At 45.8% G+C, this 26,064-nt stretch overlaps 1 protein-coding gene across 7 annotated transcripts in view; it reads left to right on the forward strand.

The window, feature by feature from the left end:
• Window positions 1-25,582, forward strand: part of LOC147442379 (uncharacterized) — an 81,673-nt gene extending 56,091 nt beyond the window's left edge. For all 7 annotated transcript variants that reach the window (XM_086528570.1, XM_086528568.1, XM_086528569.1 and 4 more), the window contains 2 exons: window positions 24,605-24,660; window positions 24,811-25,582. In XM_086528570.1, coding sequence (XP_086384696.1) covers window positions 24,605-24,660; window positions 24,811-25,506 — 752 coding nt within the window. In that variant the 3' untranslated portion in view covers window positions 25,507-25,582. The remainder of the gene's footprint in view (window positions 1-24,604; window positions 24,661-24,810) is intronic.
• The last annotated feature ends 482 nt before the right edge of the window (window positions 25,583-26,064 follow it).

Consider the following 26,064-nt stretch of genomic DNA (forward strand, 5'->3'; position numbering starts at 1 on the left):
GATCAGGATTTATGACACAGGTCCTCCCACAAATGCCCACAACTCGTATCCTCTGAAAGCAACACTCTGCAACCTGTGGAGCCTCTACTAAGACTCTATGAAGGCGACCCTCTCTCCAAACCTCTCTGGGGTACGGACTCTGAGGAAGCTCGAAATGCAATGAGGACCTTCAGTTGCGTGAAGGTCCCCATCCATCTGGGAGCTGCTAACTCTAGAGGGGTGAGCCACTCAACTGGTAAAGCCTTTGTAATATCTTGACTCATGCTTTGCACCCCCCTCATGCCTCGTAGCTGGCTCCTTTGAACCTCCTCAGACAAGTCTCAAAACTCAAGCCAGTCGTCGAGAGTGTGAACCCTCTGCCATGGGACCCCAAGAAACATGAGGCCTACTACCAACCAGGTGGCCTCTCTGAGTGCTAACCATGGGGTTCCGCTCCTCTGTGCAAGTGGGCTGATGCTGCTCTAGGCCACTCCTCAACTGCTGTAAGGTGCAGCGGAAGTGAATGTTGAACTTTGCTCAAGATGAGTGCTCCGAACTGTGCTCAAGGGTTCCTTTTACTTACGGAAGGGAGAGCCTTCCATTCCTTTAGTGAGAGAGTGCAATGGACACAAACAAAGTGGATAAACACTGTGAATGAAGGTGTTGAGACTGAGAGAGAGAGAGAGAGAGAGAGAGAGAGAAGAATACAACACCAGAATGTTGTCAAACCCTCCTCCGAAGGCCCCACTCTCTATGGCGAGAGCGGTCTACTATTGATTGCACAAATCTCTACAATTCTTGGACTTGCCGACGATGAGGACGACGACGAGACGAGCTGAAATCTGAAAACGCTAATGGCTGAAATCTGCAAATCTTGTATCTGCTGAATTCTGACTCTATGTCGGTGACGATGTCGAGACGACGATGCATCGACGACGCGCTGAAAACGCAGATTTCAGTCTGCATTTTCCGGGCTGAATCTGCAAACTACGCAGGATCTGACCGTGCGGCGAGGAACTGCTGCGGGAAGGTGAGGTTTGCGAGGTTCGGGACTTGTTCCACGATGTCTGACTGCTGGAAACTGAAAACGCTGGTCCTTCTTGATGTCTTGTCGCGACAGAATTGCAAAACGCTAGGCTGATTTGGTGTCATGGGGGGAGAATCTTCTAACGCTAGGGCTGATCTGTTGTACTGCTGTCGCCGGGGCTGATCTGCAATGCAAAAACGTTGGAGGCTCTGCAATGCTGAAAAACGCTAGGCTTGGTCCTTGGCTGAAAACGCTAAGTTTACCGCCGGTGGGGGTTTTTGTTGAGAAGGTGCCTGTTGAACGCGAAGTTCCTGGTGCCTCTTCTGCCAGAATTGCTAGCGCTAGGTTTTTCTTATATAGTCACTTACTGAATTTGCCCTACCTAGTTCCCAACAAAAGTCGCTCAAAAATAATAAGCGAAAAATGTCAAAAATAGGGAAAATAGAGAAGTCTATGCACTGTAAAAATGCTCTTGATGGGAATCTGATGATCATGTTGTGTACAACTAGAGGATATGCATCTACTCTAAGTGCCTGGGCATGCAGGGTCTGCGAACAGACTCACAAAAGTGCCAGAACACTTCCTAAGCTAGACCGCATACATTCGTGCTCATTTATGAGTGAATCGTGCTTATCGTACAATATGGCATGCCTACGAAAAGGGATCACATAAGGACGGCGACTAAAATACAGGAAAGCATCATGAATGAAACACTCGAACAATGCGTGCAGACTAATCATTCGAACACATAATACTTTCTTTGGGGGTTCTTTGGACCTAGGCTCGAGAGCCAAGATCGGCGCTTCATGATTGATCGAATCTTCCTGTGAGGGTTCTTTGGACCTCGACTCGAGAGCCAAGATCGGTTCTTCGTGATTGATCGAATCTGCAAGAGGCTAGCTGCACTAGACAAAGTATCAACTAAACCATCATTCTTGTGAACAATCACAGCTTTTTTCTGCAAATCATCATGCTTGTGAGTAATCACATCTATATCATGCAAATCATCATGCTCGTGAATAATCACATCTTGATCATGCAAATCATCATGCTTATTATTATCATGCAATTCATCATGCTTGTCGTTAGCATTCAAATCATGTGTGTCATGCTTTGGAAAAGACGAGACTGAGAGAGTCTCCTTCTCCTGAATCTCTTGCATCTGTGTGTGCACTTGAGAAAAGAGTCGCAACATCTCTTTCATGTCGGTCGTTCATTGCTTTTCTTGCTTTGTTCTCGCGATCAAATTGTGCTTCTCTTTCTTTGTTTTCTGCTTGTCTTTCTTCGCGCTCACGATCCAATTTGGCTTGTCGTTCTTTGGCTCGTGCTCACGCTCTATGGCTGCCACTCTCTCTTCGTATTCACGATCTATGGTTGCCCTCCTTTCTTCGTATGCCTTTCTTTTTGCTTCTCTTTCTGCTTTTCTTTCTTCGCGTTTCTAACTTCCTTTCCATAAACAACTGCTTCAACTCCTCCATATGAGTTAGTGCAATCCTTGGTGTAGATGGGGAAGGGGGAGGGTCGGAAAAACCTCCTCATGGGGAAAATTCTTCTTCGCCACCCTCATGCTCACCACCTTCATGCGAAGTATCCATGCCGCTTCGGGTGATCACCATCCATTGAAGTCCTGGGTTCTTGTGCTTTTGGGTTCTTAAGTTCACGAGGAACTTGGGTTCTTGGGGGTCTTGGTTCTTGCGGTCTTCAAGTTATTGAGGTTCTTCTTTCGCTTGCAATCTGTGTTAGAGAAGGATTTTCTCTTCACCCGAGGTCTTCTCTTTCCTACGGGCTCATCCCTTGGCGGCCTTGCGCTCACACCAAGGTTGCTTTTTCCCACGTCACGGCGATTGGCGGGCCGCTAAGTGCATGGTTCTCTCTCAATGAGTGAAAAGAGGCACAAGGGGAGGTTGGACAAGCTCTTCTTTCTTGGGTTTCTTGTCACTCTTCAAAAACACGATTAGGAATCGACATGCCCAAGAGGACTTGGGTTACGTGCGACTGCAACAAGCAAAAAAAATTATGTGGTTCTTTCCTTGAGTGGTACAGAACACTGCCAAAGCTCTGATACCAATGTAAGGTGCAAGGGAAGTGAATGTTGAACTTTGCTCAAGATGATTGCTCCGAACTGTGCTCAAGGGTTCCTTTTACTTACGGAAGGGAGAGCCTTCCGTTCCTTTAGTGAGAGAGTGCAATGGACACAAACAAAGTGGATAAACACTGTGAATGAAGGTGCTGAGAGAGAGAGAGAGAGAGAGAGAGAGAGAGAGAGAGAGAGAGAGAGAGAGAAATGAAATGAAATGAAATGTTATATTAACGTCTTCAAAAGGCGAGAATGACCTATGAGACCAAACTAATACAAAAGTGGTGAATTTGTTACAATGTCTGGGTACCTTAGTACTAAAGTACTAAGTGTGAAAGTGTGAAAATAAATGTGAAAAACTAAATACAAAGTATTAAATAAACTTCTTAGGAGCATTCTGGGTGTCTGGCTAGAGAGAGAGAGAGAGAGAGAGAGAGAGAGAGAGAGAGAGAGAGAGAGAGAGAGAAGAAGAATTACGACACCAGAATGTTGTCAAATCCTCCTCCGAAGGCCCCACTCTCTATGGCGAGAGCGGTCTACTATTGATTGCACAAATCTCTACAATGCTTGGACTGGCCGACGATGTCGACGACGATGAGGACGACGACGAGACGGGCTGAAAGCTGAAAACGCTAATGGCTGAAATCTGCAAATCTTGTATCTGCTGAATTCTGACTCTATGTCCGTGACGATGTCGATGAGGACGATGCGACGACGACGCACTGAAAACGTAGATTTCAGTCTACGTTTCCCGGGCTGAATCTGCAAACTACGCTGGATCTAACCGTGCGGCGAGGAACTGCTGCGGGAAGGTGAGATCTGTGAGGTTGAGGACTTGTTCTACGATCTGACAGCTGAAAACTGAAAACGCTGGTCCTTCTTGATGTCTTGTCGCGACAAACTGCAAAAAAGCTGGCTGTTATGCTGCTCCAAAAACGCTAGGCTGATTTGGTGCCATGCGGGGAGAATCTGCTAATGCTAGGGCTGATCGGCTGTACTGCTGTCGCCGGGGCTGATCTGCAATGCAAAAACGCTAGGCTTGGTCCTTGGCTGAAAACGCTAGGTTTACCGCCGGTGGGGAGTCTTGTTGAGAAGGTGCCCGTTGAACGCGAAGTTCCTTCTACCTCTTTTGCCAGAATTGCTAGCACTAGGTTTTTCTTATATAGTCACTTACTGAATTTTCCCTACCTAGTTCCCAAAAAAAGTCACTTAAAAATAATAAGTGAAAAATGTCAAAAATAGGGAAAACAGGTCTATGCACTGGCAAAATGCTCCCGATGGAAATCTGATGATCATGCTGTGTGCAACGAGAGGATATGCATCTACTCTAAGTTCCTGGGCATGCACGGTCTGCGAACAGACTCACAAAAGTGCCAGAACACTTCCTAAGCTAGACTGACTGGATTGAACTAAACTCTCTTCATGCTGTAGCTTGTCCACATACACATAGGGTTAGATGTGCACATGACAACTGCTCCCAAGACCTAAGCAGGGTCGCAGCAAATCGGTCCTCCAATCTCTTGCTCAGACCAACTCTGTGCATCTCTATAAAAATCCACCTGATGGACGGGCTCCAAGGGCCGCCCGCATGAGGGACTCGAGCTCAAAGCCGATGAAGCAACAACTCCTAGGGCTCCTCCCCTAGAAGCAATCCTCTGACCACGAACTTCACAAGGAGGGCTCTGCTCTGCTGTGCTAGGTCAATGATCCCTAGCCCCCCTGAGAAGATGGTAAGGTGATGACCTGCTAGGACACTTTGGCCTGGGCTAGCTGGGTGTCACGCCTTGACCACAGAAAGTTCCTTATCAACCTCTCTAGCTGGTTCATACAGGAGCTCGAGAAGATCCAACAAGACGTGATGTACCAGATAGTAGCCAATAGCCCCTGGTTGGCCACTACAACTCTGCTTGCCAAAGAGAGCCGTGCCGAGTTCTAATGAGGCAGGTTCCTCCTAATGGAGAGGAGGGGAGCAGTCTGTTGCTTAGGGGACAAGTCCAGGACAACCTGACAACCCAGATAGCGTATTGGAGTCCCTGGGGAAATCCACCTGAAGCCCTCATCCAACGACCAATCAAGCGTAGGAGCACTGCCAATCCAGAAAGCCACTGTCTTTCTTTAGTTGATGAGTGCTCCTGATGCACAACAAAACACCTGAAGAGCCTGCTCACACCTGTATAGGTTGGCCTCCTGGCCCTCCAAGTACAAGGCTGAGTCGTCAACAAACTTGGTGTCAAGGAGCTTGTCTCCCCTAATAGGGAGCTCCGAGCTCTAAACCACGCAAGCTAACCTTGTGTTTAGTCAAAAATCTGCTCATCACCTCAGCGCATAAAAGAAAGAGGAAGTGCAAGAGGGCAACCCTATCTATGCATGAGCATGAAGTGTTCCCCTCTTCCCCCTAGCAAGAGCACCTGACTGTTCGCACACCTATAGAGAGCTGACACACCTTTGATCCAAGCATCTGAGAACCCCATCCTGCGTAAAGTACCCTCCAACAAATCCCAGTCAACTCGGACAGAGCCACTGAGCTCGGGAGAGCTAGACGTCCACGTCTACAGGGGCGACCACGACATCGATGGAGGCTCCACCAGAGAATCAGGACTATTCTAGCACGACATGGTAGATGCCCGGTACGACTATTTGCAGAGGCGGACATTGACGAAGCTCTTCAGCGACCAATGCAATACTTTCTCGGACAACGCGCGATGCCGGGCATCTTCCGGCATGGATGATGATGGTGATGATATTCAGTCTGACAATTTTAGTCTTAGTTTTAGTCTCTCACTTTACTTCATATTATTTCTGTACCAAGATATTGGATTAGAACCACAAGGATTGTATCAATTTGGTCTCATAGGTCATTTTGGCCTTTTGAAGACGTTTAATATAACATTTCATTTCATCCCCCCCCCCCCCCTCTCTCTCTCTCTCGGGATAGTTTCCTACGACGTTAAAACTCTCTTCTTCTTCTTCTTCTTCCATCTGCTGCCATGCTGCTCTGACCCAGCATTTAAAAGCAGATCAGCCATCACCAGCCAGCACGTGTGTTTGGGAGCAGTTCAGCCGATCACCACCCAGCAAGCAGCAGCGTTTTCAACCAGCCCCAACTTCAGCCTTTGTTTTGCACAGGACCTGTCCACAACTACATCTTCCAATCGTCGCTGGGTTTTAATGCAGCTGAACCCTCACCATTCAGCCTTTTCAGCCATACGTATTCAGCTTCTGCCCTCAGTAGTTCTCAGACAGTAGTACCTCCAGTGTTCAGCGCTTACCTTCAGTTTCGCAGTACCTTCAATTTCGCACGAGTATCTTCAGTTTCGCGGGCTGCCCTCTGCCTATGTGTCCATGGTCTTGCTGGGTATTGCTTCACCCTCACAGAACATGGAAACCATCTCCCCTGCTCCACCTTCACAAGACACCTACTTGCAAGCCGCAAGCAAAGGCCACCTTCATGCTCACGAACAAGCGGATGACGCAAATGGAAAGGGAAATGAAGGAATGGAAAATAGAGATGGAAGGATGGTGGAAGGAGAAGGCTAATATCCTTTAGATGGTCTTCAACGAAGGCGCACAATGGAAGAAGGAGAAAGAGAACTAAAACGCAGAGATACAAGCACTTAAGGCGAACTCACAGACACTGTCACAAATTGCTGACGTGTCAAGCTTTGAAGAATGGAGCCAACTTGCAGATCACGGCCGAAGGGTCTAAACCCTAAGAAGAAGTTAGAACAAGTAACAGAAGAAAAGTCCTACCAACTTATGGGGATCCCGTTTGATGGGGCCCCAAGTGACATAAAGGATTAAAATAAAGCAGGACCCACACACACACAAAGAAAGACTTGCGCAAACTGATGACGTGGCAGTTGTACGAACAACCCGGATTTTGCGTTGACAATGTTGACGTGGCAGATTTTCGCAAAACGCGTTGATAGTGCTGACGTGGTAGTTGTATGGAATTCCCTGATTTACGTTGGTAGCTTTTTGGCATTGCTTTTGGACCAGAAGCTTTTCAGTTTGAAGACTTTTCATGTAAACTGCTTTTCATAGGCCATGGGCTCATTCTCTAGCATGCTTCTAGAGAAGGTGCAGAGTCTGGAGAACCGGCTTGTACTGTGTTGATGTAATATAATGAAATACCGAAATGGGCGCCAAGGTTTGGGGCCAATACTCTCTGGAGTGGAATTCCGCCACTCCGTGTCGCGTGTCGTCTCTCTCTCTCTCTCTCTCTCTCTCTCTCTCTCTCTCTGAGTTCAATTGTTATTGAAGTGCTAAAAGTCTATTCAATCTGTTCCTTTCTATTGGCACGTGGTGCCCGTCTTGTGACAGTGGTAGCAGAGCATCAATCGTGTGCTTTTTTGAAAGCATACCGGTCCTACCAAAGAGCAGACAGAGCAGGATCGCACTTCCAAAGCTCATTGGAAATTTTAGCTTCGTGCTCCGACCCCGGACTTATTAGCCACTCCCACCCTTACTTCATCGCGCATCGGGCGCGCTCCTGTCTTTACCGCTCATGTCTTACAGGGCATAAGCCAAAAAGATCACTTACAAGAGAAGGATCCAAGCTTTGTTTCAAGTCACTGTTTTTCTTAAAAATAGTGCCATGGAGATGTTTATGTCTATAGCTACTAAGCAACACACTTCAAGTACTTGGAAAGCTTTCGAGAAGTTTTTTTGCCCGAAGTTATATGGTTTCTGACATCTTCCTTCGGAGTGTAACTTCTGGCAGAGTGGGGTATCCTGAAATGCTTGCCATGGAAACCCTAGCAGATTATATTTTGAAATTTCTCGACATCTCTCAGTAAATGTCTTTTCTCGAGCTGATAACCTTGGAGCTATGTCTTGGGACTACCATCACTCCAAAGAAACACTGTGTGTCCAAGAGTTGATGGACCATGCCGTGTTCGGCTACGACCTTATGGAAAGAACCTAACCCTAATTTTTTATGCAGGTTTCAGGATGGAAAGTCAGTCGACTTTTCGAGCTCGACTGATGTCGAGGTTGCTTTTAAAGTTTGAGTCTGTTTGAACTTGTTTGGTGATCTTGTTTGAAATCTGCTTGAAATGGATGATATCTGTTTTGAACCTGTCTTGGTGCCGATTTGAATTGTTTGACTCTGGTTTTAATACTGGTTTCAAGGATTGGTGATTTTTACTCCCGGTTGGAGTAGTGAGAAACAATGTTTGAGAATGCTTGTTCATACTCATGGCCCGGACCCTTGTGGTTATTTTCGGGGGGAGTATTGAATGATTGAAAAGTGTTGTTTTAACTCATGGCCTGGAGCCTTGTGGTTATTTACGGGGAGAGTATTAAGAATTTTGAGCAGTGGTTACTCTTAGCACCTCCAAACAACATAGGCTGCGGTCTGGGGGGCGCTTGGTTGTAAAAGGCCTCTATATCTCATGGCACGGACCTTTTTAAGGTTATTTGCGGGAGGAGTGATGAGGGAGTCATTGAACAGCTCATGACCTGGACCTGGATAGTTATTTGCTGGGGGAGTGTTCATCGGCGGCTTTATGTTTCTATGTCTTGTAACATGCATATTTGAGCATTTGTGCTGCATTGTGATGTGCCAACTACTGAATATTCCTAACCGGATGAGATTGCTTGGGTATGTAATTTTAGTGCATCAAGACACCCATGGAAGATCAGTGCGGTCTGGGTGTGATGGCTAATCTCACTACGCCAGCATATCAAGAGTTCCGAATTGGACGAAAGGAGAAGCCAACTCCTTGATCAAAAGAGCCGAAAGGAGAAGCCAACTCCTTGATCAAAAGAGCAAAAAGGAGAAGCCAACTTCTTATTTTAAAAAAATAGCAAATTGATTGTCCCTCGGAATGACCCTAAATTTTTTTTGAGCTTCCTTGAGTTGTTTTGCAGATATGCTATAACCACGGATGATATTTTCTTTCTAGAAGGGGGGATGTCACAAATTGCTAACGTGTCAAGTCCTGAAGAATGGAACTAACTTGCAGATTACGGCCGAAGGGTGTAAACTCTAAGAAGAACGCCGAAGGGTCTAAACCCTAAGAAGAACAAGTAACAGAAGAAGAAGTCCTACCAACTTATGGGGACCCCCGTCCGATAGGGCCCCAAGTGACATAAAGGATTAAAATAAAGCAGGACCACACACACACAAAGAAAGACTTGCGCCAAAAACTAATGACGTGGCAGCTGTACGGAGAAAGAGGTCACAAGCCTCACATCCATGATGGGGGTGGAGAAGCCTTTGCACACATAGGCATGGAGAGTAGGCAAGGAAAGTGATGGCCCAGGAGAGTCTTCAACGGAGAGAGCTCTCCTACTACGCTTCCCCTCCTTGGAAGAGAAGAAGGAACTCTTGAGGAAGAGGCCTACTTTCAAGAAGATGGGTATTTTCCTCGGCAATGACCTTACTCTCTCACAACTCGCACATATGAGAGAGGTAATGTCGGAGATTATAGGGACAAGGGAGAAGGGAAAGATAGCCTTCTACAAAGATGGTCGGGTGGTGATTGTAGAGCGGCGCGTTGCATGACGGTGCGAGACCTATGGGACCACATTGAAGATTGCTACTCGGAATTGTAATGGGTCTATGAGGTTGGACGTTGGTGCATTTGAGGACAGTTTTAGAGTCAGGGACATTGCATTCTTCTCACAGACTCACCACGCCCCTGGACAGGTGATACCACATGTGGTGGGATATAGATGGGAGATAGCCCACAAGAGTAGCCCACAAGACAACTACGAGATGTGAGCATGGGTGTAGAGGTTCAGGAGTAGCAGCAGTGCTATTTAGAGAGGAGCTACAACCACTACTACACATTACGGATAGATGAGCATGCTAGATACATGTGGGTGAGACTGAGAGCTGACACAGGTCGATTTCTATACATTGCCATATGTTACTTTCCTCCCAGTACGTCAGTATATGCTGCATCTAGAGAACAGTCGCCTTTCTCTATACTTGACGATGACATATGAGAGTTTTCTAGGGATGGTGATATCGTTCTCCTAGGGGACTTCAATGCATGAACGGGTAACTCTCAGATAGTCTTCTACGACACTTCAGATGAGATGCTTAGAGAGCTAGATGTGGGTGAGTTGGAGCTTGACAGACGCTCACATGACAGAGCAGACGAATTTCTGGGAGCATGCCCCACAATAGTTGGTATGATGAGGAGTGCAGAGAGATGAGAGCCCAGCTTTAGAGGGATCTTCTTTTTGGAGTCATCACTTAGAGACAATCTCGAATTGCTTCCCGGCCCCTTGTGCAACGGAAGAAGCGAGCTTACCTGGCTCAGATGGAGGGAGACTTATATCAAATGTTCTTGAGTAGGGACTCAGAAGAGGCATGGCGACTCTTTCATGAGCACTCCCCTCCCCCAGTGATTACTTCACGTGATGTGTGGGGCCAATATGCGGCATCGTTATATACGGTTCCTGGACAGGAACCCCTTCCAGACCCTACAGAGCCATGCCCAGCTATACGAGCGCCTTCTTTAGCACTGGGATGGTACAGAGGGCCATTGACAGGATGAGGACCGGGAGGGCATATGATCATGACGGTTTAGTAGCGGAGCGCTTTATACATGCTAGGGATATGTTGATGGAGGTTCTTGCAGTGTTGTTCAATCATGCCATGTGTGAGGGGTTACTTGAGACTTGGAGGTTGTCTACTATTGTGCTTATCTTCAAGGCGGGTAATCCTACAGAGCCTGGGAACTACCACACTATTATGGTTGGACACACATTGGCACGGTTGTATGCATCCATTCTTGAGCAGCACTTGAGTAATTGGACCGAGGATGAGGGTGTACGAGCAAAGGGTCAGGCCGGTTTTAGGAGGGGTTTCTCCACTCTTGATCATATGGCTGCCCATTGTCTCCTACTCTATTTGGTATGTATGTTGATGAGGTATCTGATTACATTGACAGAGAGGGTGACAGAGGTGCCCAGGTGACAGGGACGTGGATCCCATTGTTGTTATATGCTGATGATATTGTGTTGATATCTGACTCACCAAAGGGTATGCAACGACATTTGGATGCACTACACAGTGGATTGTGTGTAAACCTTGGTAAAACCAAGGTTATGGTGTTTAGCACCACACCACTGTGGATCAGGAGATAAGCACCTACTTTCACATATGGTCAGGAGATTGTGGAGTATACAAATGCATACACTTACCTAGGGGTAGTCTTTACTTGGCCAAGATTTCTTTGAGAAGAGCAGCAGAGACTAGACTGACTAGAGCTTATGCGGCTTTGGGAGGATTGGAGAGGACGTGTTCCAAGGTTGAGTTCCAAGAACCTAGGACAAAGTTATGGCTCGTTGATACTTTGGTTGCCTTTACTATGCTATATGGGGTGCAGGTTTGGGGACCTTCTGTAGCCAGGATGGTTGAAGACGTATGGAGAGGTCCTTGGTATCTATGATCTCTCGGCTGATTAGAGCCAAGGCCTCCGTACCGCATGATATCATTCGAGCGGAGTTAGCTGCCCTCCCTATGGAGATTGAGGCGCTTACCAGATCAGAGTCTCCTTTGTACTCAGCCTATGGGATACCAGCAGAGATAGATATGCCAGGTTGGCCCTACAGTCCTCTAGACAGTTAGCTCTACAGTGGGATACATCATGCTGGTATGCGCAGATGACATCATGGTTTCAGACACATGGCTTCACCATGGACAGGCTGTCTCCTTTTCAGTACTCCCTACAGGCACCCCTAATGTCTCTGACACGGGTGAAATTACTAGACTCATTCGTCAAGATCTGATCCAGCTGGCCATGAGGAGGACATGGATAGAGCCGGTACAGGAGTTGGGCACAATGATGGCTTTTTATAGAGAGCATCTTCTCCACCTCATAGGGGATGGGTTTGTGATTAGACCTAGCTATATGGACACACATCTTTCTCATGGTTTGCATTGTGCCATTGGCCAGATACGCACATCCTCACATCAGCAACAGATTGAGATTGGCAGATTCAGAGGGATACCATCGGATAGCAGGATATGCCGCTTATGTCATCTAAAGCCAGGTATAGAGTTACATTACATATGTCATTGCACAGTGCACTAGGAGATACGAGGCTGTTCATTGTCTATTCAGAGAGGGGTTCTGGCCTCTATCTAGGGTCATGAGTTATGAGGATCAGAGATGTCTTGGACTGTATCTACTTGAGTTACACAGGCATACAAACACTTTATTGAGGAAACCTAGAGAGAGACAGTCCTAGAGACAGATTATAGATACACTAAATATTGGACACCCAGAGGAGCAGCCACCATTGCAGAGCTCTACCGCATCCACACTACCACTACTGACACTCTCATAGACCGAGCATTGGAGCTAGGGAGATCTAGACGACCGCGATTGAGGAGAGGAGCTACACAGTATCGACAGAGACTCCAGCAGAGGATTCAAGCCATACTTTCTCGACGTCCAGAGTGCAGATGAGGATGGATCTCTACCATATCTCCCCCCTCCCCCCCTTCTCTCATTGTACTACACATTGTACTGGGCACCTTTTGTAGTAGCTGGCACATCCATACATTCCCAGCTTGTAGTAGTTGGATTTTTGTTTCAGTTCTTCTTGATTCCGGATATGGTATCAGATTCACTATGTTGTAACAGCTTGGTCTCATAGGTCATTTTGGCCTTTTGAAGACGTTAATATATCATTTCATTTCTTTCATCTCTCTCTCTCTCTCTCTCTCTCTCTCTCTCTCTCTCTCTCTCTCTTAGAGCTCGACTGATGCAAAGACTACGTGAGATGTGAGTACCCATTGGGGAGTCATGGCTTTATATAGGACAATCGTGGGACAGGTTTGAACTTCCAAGGGGTTTTCCGAGCATATTCACTCCACTATTGGAGTGAAACACGGATGTTGAAACCGGCCCGTGGGGCGGTAGGCGTTGGCTTTCACCCGAAATTCTTTACTTTAAACACACATAGAGAGAACGTGCGAAGGAAACCTATGACGGGAATTAACACTTGAATACACACACGGCTCAGAAGCTAGAATGCCCCGAGTAGACGTTGACAACCTGTAGGCCCCAAAATTGGTGCCCCTTTCGGTATTTCTTTATTCTTTGAGAGGGTAAATTACAAAGTAAGGTCCTGGGACTCCTTTACCTGTATCACGCTAGATACTACCTGATTTGACCAAATTTCGGCAGCATAACAGCCCCAAAACTTGCGCGAAATCAATTCCCCTGCTGGATCTCAATTGCACTGGCGTAAACCCTCTGATTCCTGCCCAAAAACAGTAAATTCAGCTCGCTGTATTTACTGGTTTTTGCCCTGTTTTCAGCCCTAAACAGTCCCCGAACTGTTCTCTGCCAACGGGCACGATTCCCAAAGGTTTTGGCGTCCATATGGTTGAAAAACAGTCAATTTTCTGCGCGTTTACAGCGCTGAATTTGCACCTGTACGGTGAGGTTATGACCCTCTCCGGTGCCTACTTTGGAGTATTCCGTTGGGCTCCCTCGCTCCCAGTGGTCATCTGACCATCTATCCTCATTGGGACCGCATCCAAAAGTGCAATGTGGCCTAGCTATCGGATACTTTCAGTTGGTAGTCCACCTTGACTTTATGCCTTTATTGAGTTCACTTCCTAGTATCCACCAACTTGCTAAGTGCGACGGGGGGACCTATATGATCTTGCTCTGAGCGTAGACATCCTCTTACTATACGAATTCCAGTGCCGACCACTTCCCATCTGCGGGTGAAACTACCGTTCACATTGGCCATACAATGTCTGACCGTTTGCTACTTCAAAAAGAGGGTCTCAAAAATAAAACAAAACCCATTGGAAAGAAACCAACAACTAAAGTTAGCAGTTGCCACGTCTCCGTGACATAGTTAACAGCTGCCACATCCTCGTGACATACCCCCCTCTTGAAATCGCAAACGTCCTCGATTGCATACCATAAATACACGCCACTGATGATCTTGTGCTATTAACACTCTTTTATTATCGCATGTATCCGCAAGAAAGGTCGTAACACATAGATACAAATGACTTAATGAGACCTTCATACTTTTGTCATTTCCATCTATTACACTGAATTCATATGTACATTTGATGTGCTAGCTCTATCATTACCCCTCCTTTGCACACGTTGGGTTGGGGCATAAATAGGTTGTAACCCAAAGGCTTCAAGGTAAAGCTGCAATACATTTGGTGACTCTGACAGTTCATGCTCTTCCATCCACTTTGCATCCATAGGCGGATAGTTCTTGAACTTCACCAAATAATGACTTGCAACCTGTCCTTTAACTTTTCTGTCCTTATGTGCCAAAACTTGCTGAGGTACCAGGATCTCATCAAGTTCCTCAACTTCTGGCTGATCCTCATCTGTCATATCTTCTGGCACATCACCCACGAAGGGTCTTAGAAGACTCACGTGAAACGCATTATGAATCTTCCATGCATCAGGCAATTTTCAGCCTGTAAGCCACGTCGCTGATCTTGTCAAGCACTTGAAAAGGCCCATAGTAACGCATGCTGAGCTTAGGAAACAGCCGTTCCTTGCCCTTCATCTTCTTTAACCTTGCCTTTTCGAACCTTAACAGAACCCAATCACCAGGTGATAACAGCAATTCACGACGGTGACGATCAGCAGCCATTTTCTGTTTTGCCTGAGTCTTCTCCAAGGCAACTTTGATTTTCTTGTACATTTCATCCATGTTCTCAACATATCGATCTGCCTCAAAGATCTTGTCCTTTATATGCAAAATGGAAGGAATCTTTTTGCCGCCTTCAACAATCTCGAAAGGTGCTTTGCCAGTTAACGAATGCACCGTATTATTGTACGCATACTCAAGCATAGGCAAATACTATTCCCACTTGCCTTTATTATCTGACACATAGCATTTTAACGGATCTAAGACAATAGGATTAGCCTCTTCTGACTTGTCCACAGTTTGTGGATGAAACGAAGACGAGAACTTGAGCGTAGTGCCCATGTTCTCAAACAATCCTCTCCAGAACAAACTGGTCATGCGAGGATCACGATCACTGACAATCGATTGTGGCATACCATGGTACTTAAACACATTGTACATAAACAAGCGTGCCATCTGATCAGATTTTATCTTCTTCCTGACAGGGATAAAATGGGCTTGCTTGCTGAACTTGCAGATAATGGTCCATATATTATCATTCCCTGTTGGCGTTCTTGGAAGATCAAAGATAAAGTCCATAGCAATGCTTTCCCATGGCTTATCCGGAATCGGCAGTGGTTGTAACAACCCTGGTGCCTTTTGCCTGTCAAACTTGACCTTTTGGCAAACTATGCATGCTCGCACAAAGGCATCCACATCTCTCCTCAAGGTAGGCCAATAGAAGAATGTCTCTACCGCTTTCACTGTCGCATCAATACCATGATGCCCTGCATATGGTGGGACATGACTCTCTTCTATGACCTTATGTCGCAATGGCCTAGTGACACAAAGTCTGCCATGCATCATCATAAAACCATCTCTGAGGAGGTAGTGCTCATGATGTTGCCCCTCTTGTAACTGTTCAAAGATCCTTGCAAAATCTTCATCAACAGTATACTGTTCCTTCATGTCATCTAACTCATGATGATAAGGAATTGACAGCTGAAATTTGTGGCTTTCTTGATAAGGCATCAGCCACAACATTCTTCTTGCCTTCCACATGCATAATCTGGAAGTGGAACATGGAAAGAATGTTTGCCCATCGCATATGCTTTTCGGATAACTTTGATTGTGTCAAGAAGTATCGCAAGGCCTAAATCTGTTTGGACAACAAAATCAACACCTAAGAGGTAGTGCTTCCAGCTAGAAAGCGCATGAATCACGGCCAAGAGCTCTTTCTCATAGACTTGCATAGTCCTCTCTGGCCCTTGCAAAATTCGGCTTTCATAGGCTACTACCCGTCCATCTTGCATTAGCACTGCTCCGATGCTACTGCCACACGCGTCACACTGGACCACAAATGACTTCCTGGGATCTGGAAAACAATTACTGGATCTGAAGTCAACTTTTCCTTTAAGAGACTAAAAGCTGAAATCTCTTTTTGGGTCCATCTGAAAGCGACCTCTTTCTTTTGCCAAGCGTGAAGAGGCAATGCCATCTCTGCAAAATTTTTGATAAACCTTCTATAGTAGGAACACAATCCCAAGAAGCTTCTAACATCGTGCACAGTCTTCAAGTCTAGCCATGTCTTGATAGCTTCGACCTTTGCGGGATCCATTCTAACACCATCCTTTGAGACCATGTGGCCAAGAAAGTGGATCTCTTTGAGGAAGAATTCACTTTTCTTAGGATTGACAAGTAACCTGTGACTGCGTAGCTCTTCAAACACAATGGTCAAGTGACGCCTATGCTCATCTTCATTCTTCGAATACACTATCATGTCATCGAAGAACGTCCCAACAAACTGCTGATGCGAGCGGAAAATCCGGTCCATCATTCTGTTGAACGTGGCAGGAGCGTTAGTTGCCCAAACGGCATCACTAGAAACTCATAGAGACCAAATGTCGTTCTAAACGTAGTCTTGTGCACATCCTCTGGCCTTATACGAATCTGATGGTACCCACTCTTAAGGTCTATCCTGCTGAAGATTGCAGCACCCTCTAAACGATCGAGAATATCATCAATTCGAGGAAGGTAAGCATTGAACCCAAGCCATACTCTGTGCATAGATCTTCATGCAGATGCTTGAAAAACGCAAGATCAACGCACGGTAATCAATACACATGCGCCATGAGCCATTCTTCTTCTGCACTAGGAGCACTGGGGAGCAAAAGGGTGAAGAACTAGGTTGAATCAACCCCTTCTCTAATAACTCCTCAACCTGGCCCATAATCTCTTTCTGTTGCGCCGCGCTAACCCTGTAGGGAGGTCTATTTGGTGGGCTACACCCTGGCACCAAATCTATCCGATGGTCCTCAGGTCTCTCTGACGGCAATTGCGACGGTAATGAATCAGAAAAACAGTCACTAAACTTTTGCAAAAATGCTGACCTTTCTTTATCTAACATAGATAAATTTGACTGATCACTATCTGAGACATCACGTGCAAAAATCAAGCACACAAAAAGATGATTCTTTATTACAGAAGTGATAGCAGAAGCAGTTACAATAGGGACTGACTCTCCTTTAAGCTTTACATCCAAGATGTGAGTTTTGCCCCTATGCTGTATAGTGATCTTTTTGTTGTAGGCATCCAAGACTCCATACAGTCGGAACATCCACGGAATCCCCAACAAGGCATCACATCCTGCCAGCGGCATGATGTAGAACTCTTCTGTGTCCACATACGATTGAATATGTAGACGCAGCTTTCCAATGATGGGAGTAACACACTCTGAGTGGCCAAGACATGCCAACCCTGCCTCTGCTATGTACCCTATCTCTTCATCTCTGATGCCCAGCTTCATAGCTAACTATCGTGAGATAAAGTTGGCTTTGGCACCTGGATCAAAGAAGATGAGTGCTGTCTGATCCCGAACTTTACCCCAAGTCCTGCATAACTCACTGGCATCTGTACTGGGCCTGTCACCCACCATGTCTGGCACCACACCTACCGTGGGTTTAGGCTTCTTGACTTTCTGGTCTTCTTTATCATCAGAGTCAACTGGTCTTTTCCTTTGTGGACAATTGGTAGCAAAGTGACCAGGCTGCTCGCATATAAAGCATTTGTTTTCAGCCATTAGGACCTTCTTTTCCTCGAGCGACTTGCGCACAAAAGGCTTCCTTTTCTGTTTCTTTGCCTGCGCTCCAGAAGTCCCGGCTGAATCCTTGTCCTTGGTGGCCTTTTCTGACCCTGTGACACATCAGGAGCCGTTTTCACAAAGGGCTTCTTCACTGAATTTTTCTTTTGCTGCCCTTCTTTGTCGTTGCTCGGAAACCCACTGTCCTCTCCTTTCAACAAGGCAAGACCAGTGTTCGCAACTTCCATAAGCTGAGTGAGGGTAGCCACTCTGTTCTTGGTACAGTAATTGCGAAGCCCTTTAGGCAGTCCACAAGAGTACTTCTCTATCTGCTCTGTCAATGGCACAAATCTGTAGGTCACTGAGAGTAACGCTTTACAAAACCTCCTATTGTACTCCAGCAAGCTCTTGCACGGAGCTAAAGTAAGCTGGTGCTAATCTGTCATGACGTCGGCTTCAAATTCACTTGACAGCCAAGCAGATGCAAACATTTGCTTGAAGTAAACCCAAGTGGCGGGTGCCTGTCCTTGCATTAACAATGTCGTCCACCAAGTAAGCGCATTGTCCTTTAAGAAAGTGGCAGCTTTCCTAACCTTCGAAGCCTCTGTAAAATTCCCTCTTGCATAAGCTGTATCAAATTGCTAGAGGAAAGTGAGAGCCTTTGTCTTATCCTCGAAACCACTGAAGGTACTGAACTTTACAGCCGCACCACCTTCTTTGTAAGCTTTCGGCTTCTCTAGTGCCCCCAACTTATCATAAGGAATGGTCTGCAACATGGGCAATGTAGTAGGCATGATCGGCACATCTTGGCCATTCACATTTTGCGTCAGAGGTGCGATATTTGGCTGCTGTCCAGAAAAACCAGCCGTGCCAAAATGACCTTGTGGCACCCCAAACTGGCCCTGGTTGCAGTGAAAACCTTGCTGCATGCCAATACTACCATACATGGGGTTTGGCATGATTCCTTGCATACCCCCAAACACTGTTCCTGGCATGTACGGCTGACTTCCAAGCGCATAACCAGCCATACTTTGGAACACTGATCCACCCCCGAAATACCCAGGATGTACCGTGGGTGGTGGAAAAACTGAGTACATAGCCTGGTATCCAGTTCCCTATCCATTCAAGACAACATACTGGCTCTGAAAGGTGGCCGGCTGAACTGGCATAACCTGTGGAATAGGCGTTTTAGCCACCTGTTCAAGCACTGGAGGAACCAGTTTTGGAGCCCCCGACTCCACAACATGTGAGTGTTCCCTATCCTCCTCAGCCGCATGAAGTACCCGGGTTTGAGCCTCAACAAGCTCCGTACGCGGCGTAGGTTGCCTATTTTGCTGTTGCACTGGTGGCGCTTGCAAGAACTCCCTAAACCTTGGCTTTTGCAAACAGCTGCGAAAAGACATTCACCGTGGCAACTAACTGAGTCCTGAACACATCATCCTCAAGTTGCCCAGTCATAAAGCCCTGTACTACTGGAAGGACATTCACATTGACAGGAGGTACAGACTGGCGTGGCCATGAACTCTCGCCATCTCGAAGACCATATGAGAAAAAAGTGATTGATATCCGGCAATGGAACCCTCTTCCATAATGCCCTTCCCTTTGTCGGCCATAGTGTAATCCCCCGTTCCTGCACTCTGTGTCTTTACCCAAAACAACCAAGGTTCACTCTTTGAGGAAAAAGTGATTGATATCCGGCAATGGAACCTTGAAACCGGCCCGTGGGGCAGTAGGCGTTGGCTTTCACCTGAAATTCTTTACTTTAAACACACACAGAGAGAACGTGCGACGGAAACCTGTGACGGGAATTAACACTTAAAACACACACGGCTCGGAAGCTAGAATGCCCCGAGCAGACGCCGACAACCTGTAGGCCCCAAAATTGGCGTCCCTTTCGGTATTTCTTTATTCTTTGAGAGGATAAATTACAAAGTAAAGTCCTGGGACTCCTTTACCTGTATCACGCTAGATACTACCTGATTTGGCCAAATTTTGGCAGCTTAATAGCTCCAAAACTTGCGCGAAATCAATTCCCCTGTTGGATCTCACTTGCACTGGCGTAAACCTGCCCAAAAACAGTAAATTCAGCTCGCTGTATTTACTGGTTTTTGCCCTGTTTTCAGCCCTAAACAGTCCCCGAACTGTCCTCTACCAGTGGGGCAGGACTCCCAAAGGTTCTAGCATCCGTATGGCTGAAAAATTGTCAATTTTCTGCGCGTACACAGCGCTGGATTTGCACCTGTACGGTGAGGTTATGACCCTCACCGGTGCCTGCTTTGGAGTAGCAGCTAGCTACCCTTGTTCCTGCTCAAGGAGGTTCTTGCCTCAGCACAAAAGCATGAACCCACACAACTGTACATCAGTCAAATGAAGAGCCCTCTTGTGGGGCATCACATAACTGCACGTAGGGGAGAGAGAGAGAGCAGAGTGTAGTGTGTAGGGCATCACTCCTAGCACCACACTGTACATGGGAGGGAAAGAAAGCACTCCATAGCTCTTAACCTGTGACAAAAACCCAAATGAAGCCTCTCCCAGCTTAAAAATCAGCGTCCTTTTTTCTGCATGAGGCAAGTTCATGGAAAAGTGACACTTGCCGCCTAAAAATCTCCCAACTGGTCGCCCAGTTGACTTCACGGCAGAGTTGTAAAATGATCCCCTAGTCATATTGGAGGTAATGAGCGAACACATTTCACAGCCCAAAATAGCAGTTCCCTAAATTTTAGGAAATGATTCCGTTGGGCTCCCAGTGGTCATCTGACCATCTATCCTCATTGGGACCGCATCCAAAAGTGCAAGGTGGCCTAGCTATTGGATACTTTCAGTTGGTAGTCCCACCTTGACTTTATGCCTTTATTTAGTTCACTTCCTAGTATCCACCAACTTGCTAAGTGCGACGGGGGGACCTATATGATCTTGCTCTGAGCCTAGACATCCTCTTACTATACGAATTCCAGTGCCGACCACTTCCCGTCTGCGGGTGAAACTACCGTTCACATTGGCCATACAATGTCCGACCGTTTGCTACTTCAAAAAGAGGGTCTCAAAAATAAAACAAAACCCATTGGAAAGAAACCAACAAGTAAAGTTAGCAGTTGCCACGTCCTCGTGACATAGTTAACCGCTGCCACGTCCTCGTGACAGATGCCCACTCCCCTACATTGTTTGGTTTGTATGTAGATGAGGTTTCGGATTACATTGAGAGAGGAGGCGACAGAGGAGCACAACTAGCAGGGACCTCGATCTCATTGCTATTGTGGTGATCTTAGATTTGCTAGAGGGGATGCAGCGACACTTGGATGCATTGAACACTTTTGCTAGTGATAGCGGCTTGTTGATAAACCTTGGCAAGACCAAAGTTAGGCTATTCAACACCATAGCACAGTGGGTCAAGTGATCTGTACCAACCTTCACATATGGTTAGTAGACGGTTTAGTATACACATGCATACACTTACCTGGGAGTGGTCTTCAGTTCTCCTTGAGGAGAGGAGCAGAGAACAGACTAATGAGAGCGTATGTTCGGGGAGCATGGAGAGTATGTGTTCGTAGATTCAATTTCAAGAACCTTGAACAAAGCTTTGGCTATTAGACACATTGGTTACTTCAACTATGCTTGGTGTACATATGGGGACCATCAATAGACTATCATAGCCAAGCTGGCAGTATTGATGGATGGAGATGTATGGAGAGGCCTTTGGTCTCTATGATTTCCCGAATAATTAGGGCCAAGGCCTTTGTACCGCACGACATTAGTTGTGCAGAGCTTGCTACGCCCCGTTGATCATTGAGGCACTTACGAGATATCTCTTTTATACACCAGTATTTGGGGATCTTCCCAAAGATAGATATGCTTGCCTAGCTTTGGAGTGTTCTTGACAGCTTGTCTCACATGGAGACGCATCTTGTTGTTATGAACAATTGAAATCATGGTTTCAGCTACATTGATTTAGTATGGACAGACTACCCCCTTTCCAGTACTCGTGGGATGCACCCTCCTTGTCCCTCACACGGACCAAGATTACCCCCCTCATCGGACAGGATTTGATTCAGCTAGACACAATGAGGACATGGATAGAGCTGACACGAGAGCTTGGCACGAAGATGGCTTTCTATAGAGAGCATCTTCTCCAGCTCACAGAGGATGGATAGTGACCTGCCAAATGGACACTCATTTATCTCATGGGATACGATGTGCTATTGGTCAGATGCGCACATCATCGCATCAGCTAGAGATTGAGACTGGCAGATATAGGAGAGTATTAGCAAAAGCCATGATTTGCCAGTTGTGCCATATAGAGCCAAAGATAGAGTTACATCAGATATGTCATTGTCTGGTATACTATGAGATATGAGGCCGCTTTCACTGTCTATTCAGAGAGGGCTTTGGACCACTAGCTCGAGTCATGAGATACCAAGATCAGAGATGCCTCGGGTTGTTTTTGCTAGAGCTGTGCAGACACAGGGAGTCTCTTGAGGAGATTAGACAGTGGGAGACATTCACAGAGGGAGATCACTGACTTCTTTAGAGCGGAGACTCGGCAATCAGATGAGGCCTCATGCAAGAGAGTCTGTTGAGGGTCAAGCCCAGGTCCCTTATGCGTCTCAATAGGGCACACATGTTGCGGAGTCAGTTGGGGCTCCCAAGACAAATTCCTTCTATCCATGAACAAGTGCTTTGGACACCAATTCCACATGCTTTGCTAGTTCAGCCAGCCACCTTTCAGAGTCCAAATGTTGCATTAAATGAACAGGGAACCAGTTTTTAGGCAGCAGGTTCTTCCACCACCCATGATACATTCAGGGTATTTCGGTAGTAGTGAGAGATTCAAGGAGGTGATAGTCAGATTTGGATTTGGAGTCTGGTGGGGTGGCTATTATTGTGCTTGTTCCGGACTTTACTCACTTGGTTCACCTACCTTCATCTTCACCAGGGACTCACAAAGACTTGCGGATGGATAGCACTCTTGTTCGATTTCTTTTTCAACACCAGGCTCAGGTGGTTGCTCCTACTTTCTTGGTAGAGCCTATCCAGACCTAAGAGCACACTTTTCCATATGAGCACGGCAATGTCGCCACCAATCTTGAAATACCACTCTCTGAAAAAAGAGGCATAATTAGCATGGCCCTGCCTTTTCGGGTGTAACGTGTTGTCCGCTATGTTTTCCGCTGTGAAATAACTCCTTTTTGCCATGCATAGACCAAGCCGACGATTAAGACAAATAGAAAAACGAAAAGCAAAATTGTGGCAAAGGCTTTTGAACAGAAAATCGATTTGATGGCAAAGACTTTCAAGGCTCGATAGAACGGGCTGCTATTCAGTCTTTAGAGGATGGTGTTGCGGGCTAGTCAAAAGTTGTCTATCTTTGAGGTGTGGCCGATCTCCAACTCTTCCTATAACCTATAGCTATTGATGACATGCTGACACGGCCTGCTGTACAGATGGAGGAGCTCTAGCTTGTGCTGGTGATACAGGTTCCATGGGCCTGGCTAGCACTTGTTGCCATTGGTAGATGCAGTGGTGGATTGGACTTGCAGGTTCCTTCTTGAATTTTGGAGTTCCTCGATCCATGGTCTTGTTGTGTACACAGCTGAGAAAAATTTTATCAGTGGCTATCTTGACGACTGAACAAATACTGTACGGATGATTGGACAAGGCCGGTTCGGACAATTTCTGATGTGGCGCTGCTGTACAGATGCAACCTGTTGCAGCAGTCCCATTGTAGATGCTTTTTGTGAAGACCCGTATGCGGGCAATTGTTTATACAAGTTGCTTTTAGCAATTGCCTTGTGGGTTGTGAGTTGTGCTTTTGGCTATCAGGTTGTAGGGTCGTTTCTTGAACATCATGATATATTAAGAAATACGGCCAGCGGTGCCTAGCTTAGGACCAACAGGAAGGAACTCTGCCTCTCTTTTGTCTTGTGCAGATTTCCTTCTGAGTGGTGTTTTCAGTGTTTTGATCTCGTCTGTACACTTTTCTACCTTATTTCGAAGTCAGTCGGTTTCACGAATATCCATTATCCATTTCATTTGAGAAGTTTTAGGAGATTGCTATTGGTGGTTTGATCCGATTGTTCAAAGAAGTTTTTTTGGAAGATAGCTTTGCAAGTTTCAGAATTACATTTTCTGCACCTTGAGCTCAATCGTGACCTCAGGGAGTTTGATTGGTATTGTTGCCATCGAGCATGTACACCCCATAAATGTTGCAAACCTATCATGATGCTTGGGAACTCTGATATGATGATACATGCCACTTCTTTTTATAGGTGGGTGTTGTGATTATATTTCATGTGAGCCTACAGTACAGATGTCTTCATGTTTATTATTTTTTTCCTGCTGAGTTTCTGCTTGCCATTCTACAATTGTGGCCGATTGGTTTGACAAATTCAAGGGTCAGCATTTCCTATGGGAGACGGAGCATATTGGATAGTTGACCTCTTGCCAGATGCTCTACTTGGCCCTCTGGAATTTGGCAGGAGAAGGGAAAAGAAAAATATTCTAGCATTGTTGAATAATACTTGTTGTACATAAGTTCCAGCTACAGCTCAGCAGTTTTTTAAGTGTAAAACACATTACAAAGCTTGCAGTCTTCTCCTGCATCAGATGCTTCTGTGGCGAGATTGCAACAAAAATTGCACCTCTTTGCATTCTTATAAATCACATAACTAGCATATTCAAAGAGAGTGATAGTGGCTGTTAAATGTGATGGTTAAAGCTTAGCACAAAGTTGGAACGTCGTTAATATCACAAAGGCCATAGGTCTCCGAATGTTGTCACTTGGTTCTTCAAGAAAAATTTATCGGACTTACTAATTGCTTCGTAATTTATGACATCTCAAATGTTGCTTGTTTGTATTCAGGTTTTGTTTTGGAAAACAATCCCTTTGATACAGCACAACTATTTTCGTCCTTTGAGGTATCCAGAAAATTTTGTTTCTTTGTATGCCACTGATTCTTTTAAGAGATTTATGTTCTGTTAGTAGATTGTGTTCTTTCTGAATAATATGTTTTTTGGCCGTCTCTGCTCTATTCGCATGCAGTGCAAATTACATTGACTTCTTTGCAGGACGCAGTTCATTGGCTGGTGACTCTATGGAGTACACATTGCGATGATAGTATCGGGCCTATGGTAACAGAAAAATGTACACAAAAGGTGAAGGAGCAAATGTGGGCAAAAGCTCAGAAAGCTATCGATGATTACGCAGCAGGTGTAACAGAACAACGGCCAGAGTGGTGGAAGCTTATCAACACATGGGCCGACTATGGGTATGAGTACATGCAGTTCCAGCCAAGTCCCTCAATATATGAAGGGGGTATAATAGATCCAACCCTTTCTGTTGCCCTCGAATCGGTCCTTGGAGCTTTGCTGCTTGACAAAAAGATTGCATTCAAAGGATGTACGCATGGTGAAAGCAATTTTTTGGATGTAAAATCCAATCTAAATGCTTTCTTTATGTGCTTGGACAACTTACAATGGAGGAGCCCAACTTGGGCTTTGCATTCATCTCTTTGCTCAGATTACGCAGGCCGAGCGTTGGTTTCTCTGGGTGAGAGCAGATGCGTAAAGACAATGGTGAAAGTAAGCATGTCCCTTCGTTGCCTTGACATACTGAACTCATTCCCTACAACTATTTTAGAAGACAAGCGCCTTCTAAAGCACACCATGCATACTAGCAGTCATGTACAATTGGCTAGGCAGTATCGGTACATAAAAAAGTTGTTTTTGATGGACTTCATCCACCATGTGACTGAACAGGATTGAAATTGTCGACACACAAATGCTTGCTTGAGGTGCAAGTTCGGTGTTTTTTCCTCATCTATGTAATTGGCCTTACTAACCGATCGACTCCTGCATAAAGGTTGCTTTGTAGAGGGATATGAATAGAAGGAAGCAAATGAAGGAGCTAACTTACTGGCTTTGAATCAATTCAAAGCTAGAACAAAGAAATGTAATGCAGCTGAAGATGCCTTAATCAAAGAGCTTCAGGAAGAAAATAGTACAGCCAAATATAATTTAACAATATTTTCCACTGCAAGAGGAAATAAAAGAGGTAGAGTCACATGTAGAAAAGGAATGTGAACCCTTCACTGATGATGCATCAAAAGAAAGAAAAAATGTGCAACGTGTAAGGAAGAATGCCATGAAAAACCTGTGTGCATTGCTTGTGTTGGAAGAGGGGCGGTCTATGGAGAACAATCACAGTGAGAAGCAAAACCAAGCCAAGAAAAGTGTCCATTATGGATTCATAGAGAGTTGATAAGAGCCACGATAATCAGAGTACGCATTTTGCCGTTCTAGGGAGAGACGATTATTTTGGAT

This window comes from Adiantum capillus-veneris, chromosome 14, assembly GCF_014529385.1.
Source record: "Adiantum capillus-veneris isolate H3 chromosome 14, ASM1452938v2, whole genome shotgun sequence".
Classification (NCBI taxonomy): domain Eukaryota; kingdom Viridiplantae; phylum Streptophyta; class Polypodiopsida; order Polypodiales; family Pteridaceae; genus Adiantum; species Adiantum capillus-veneris.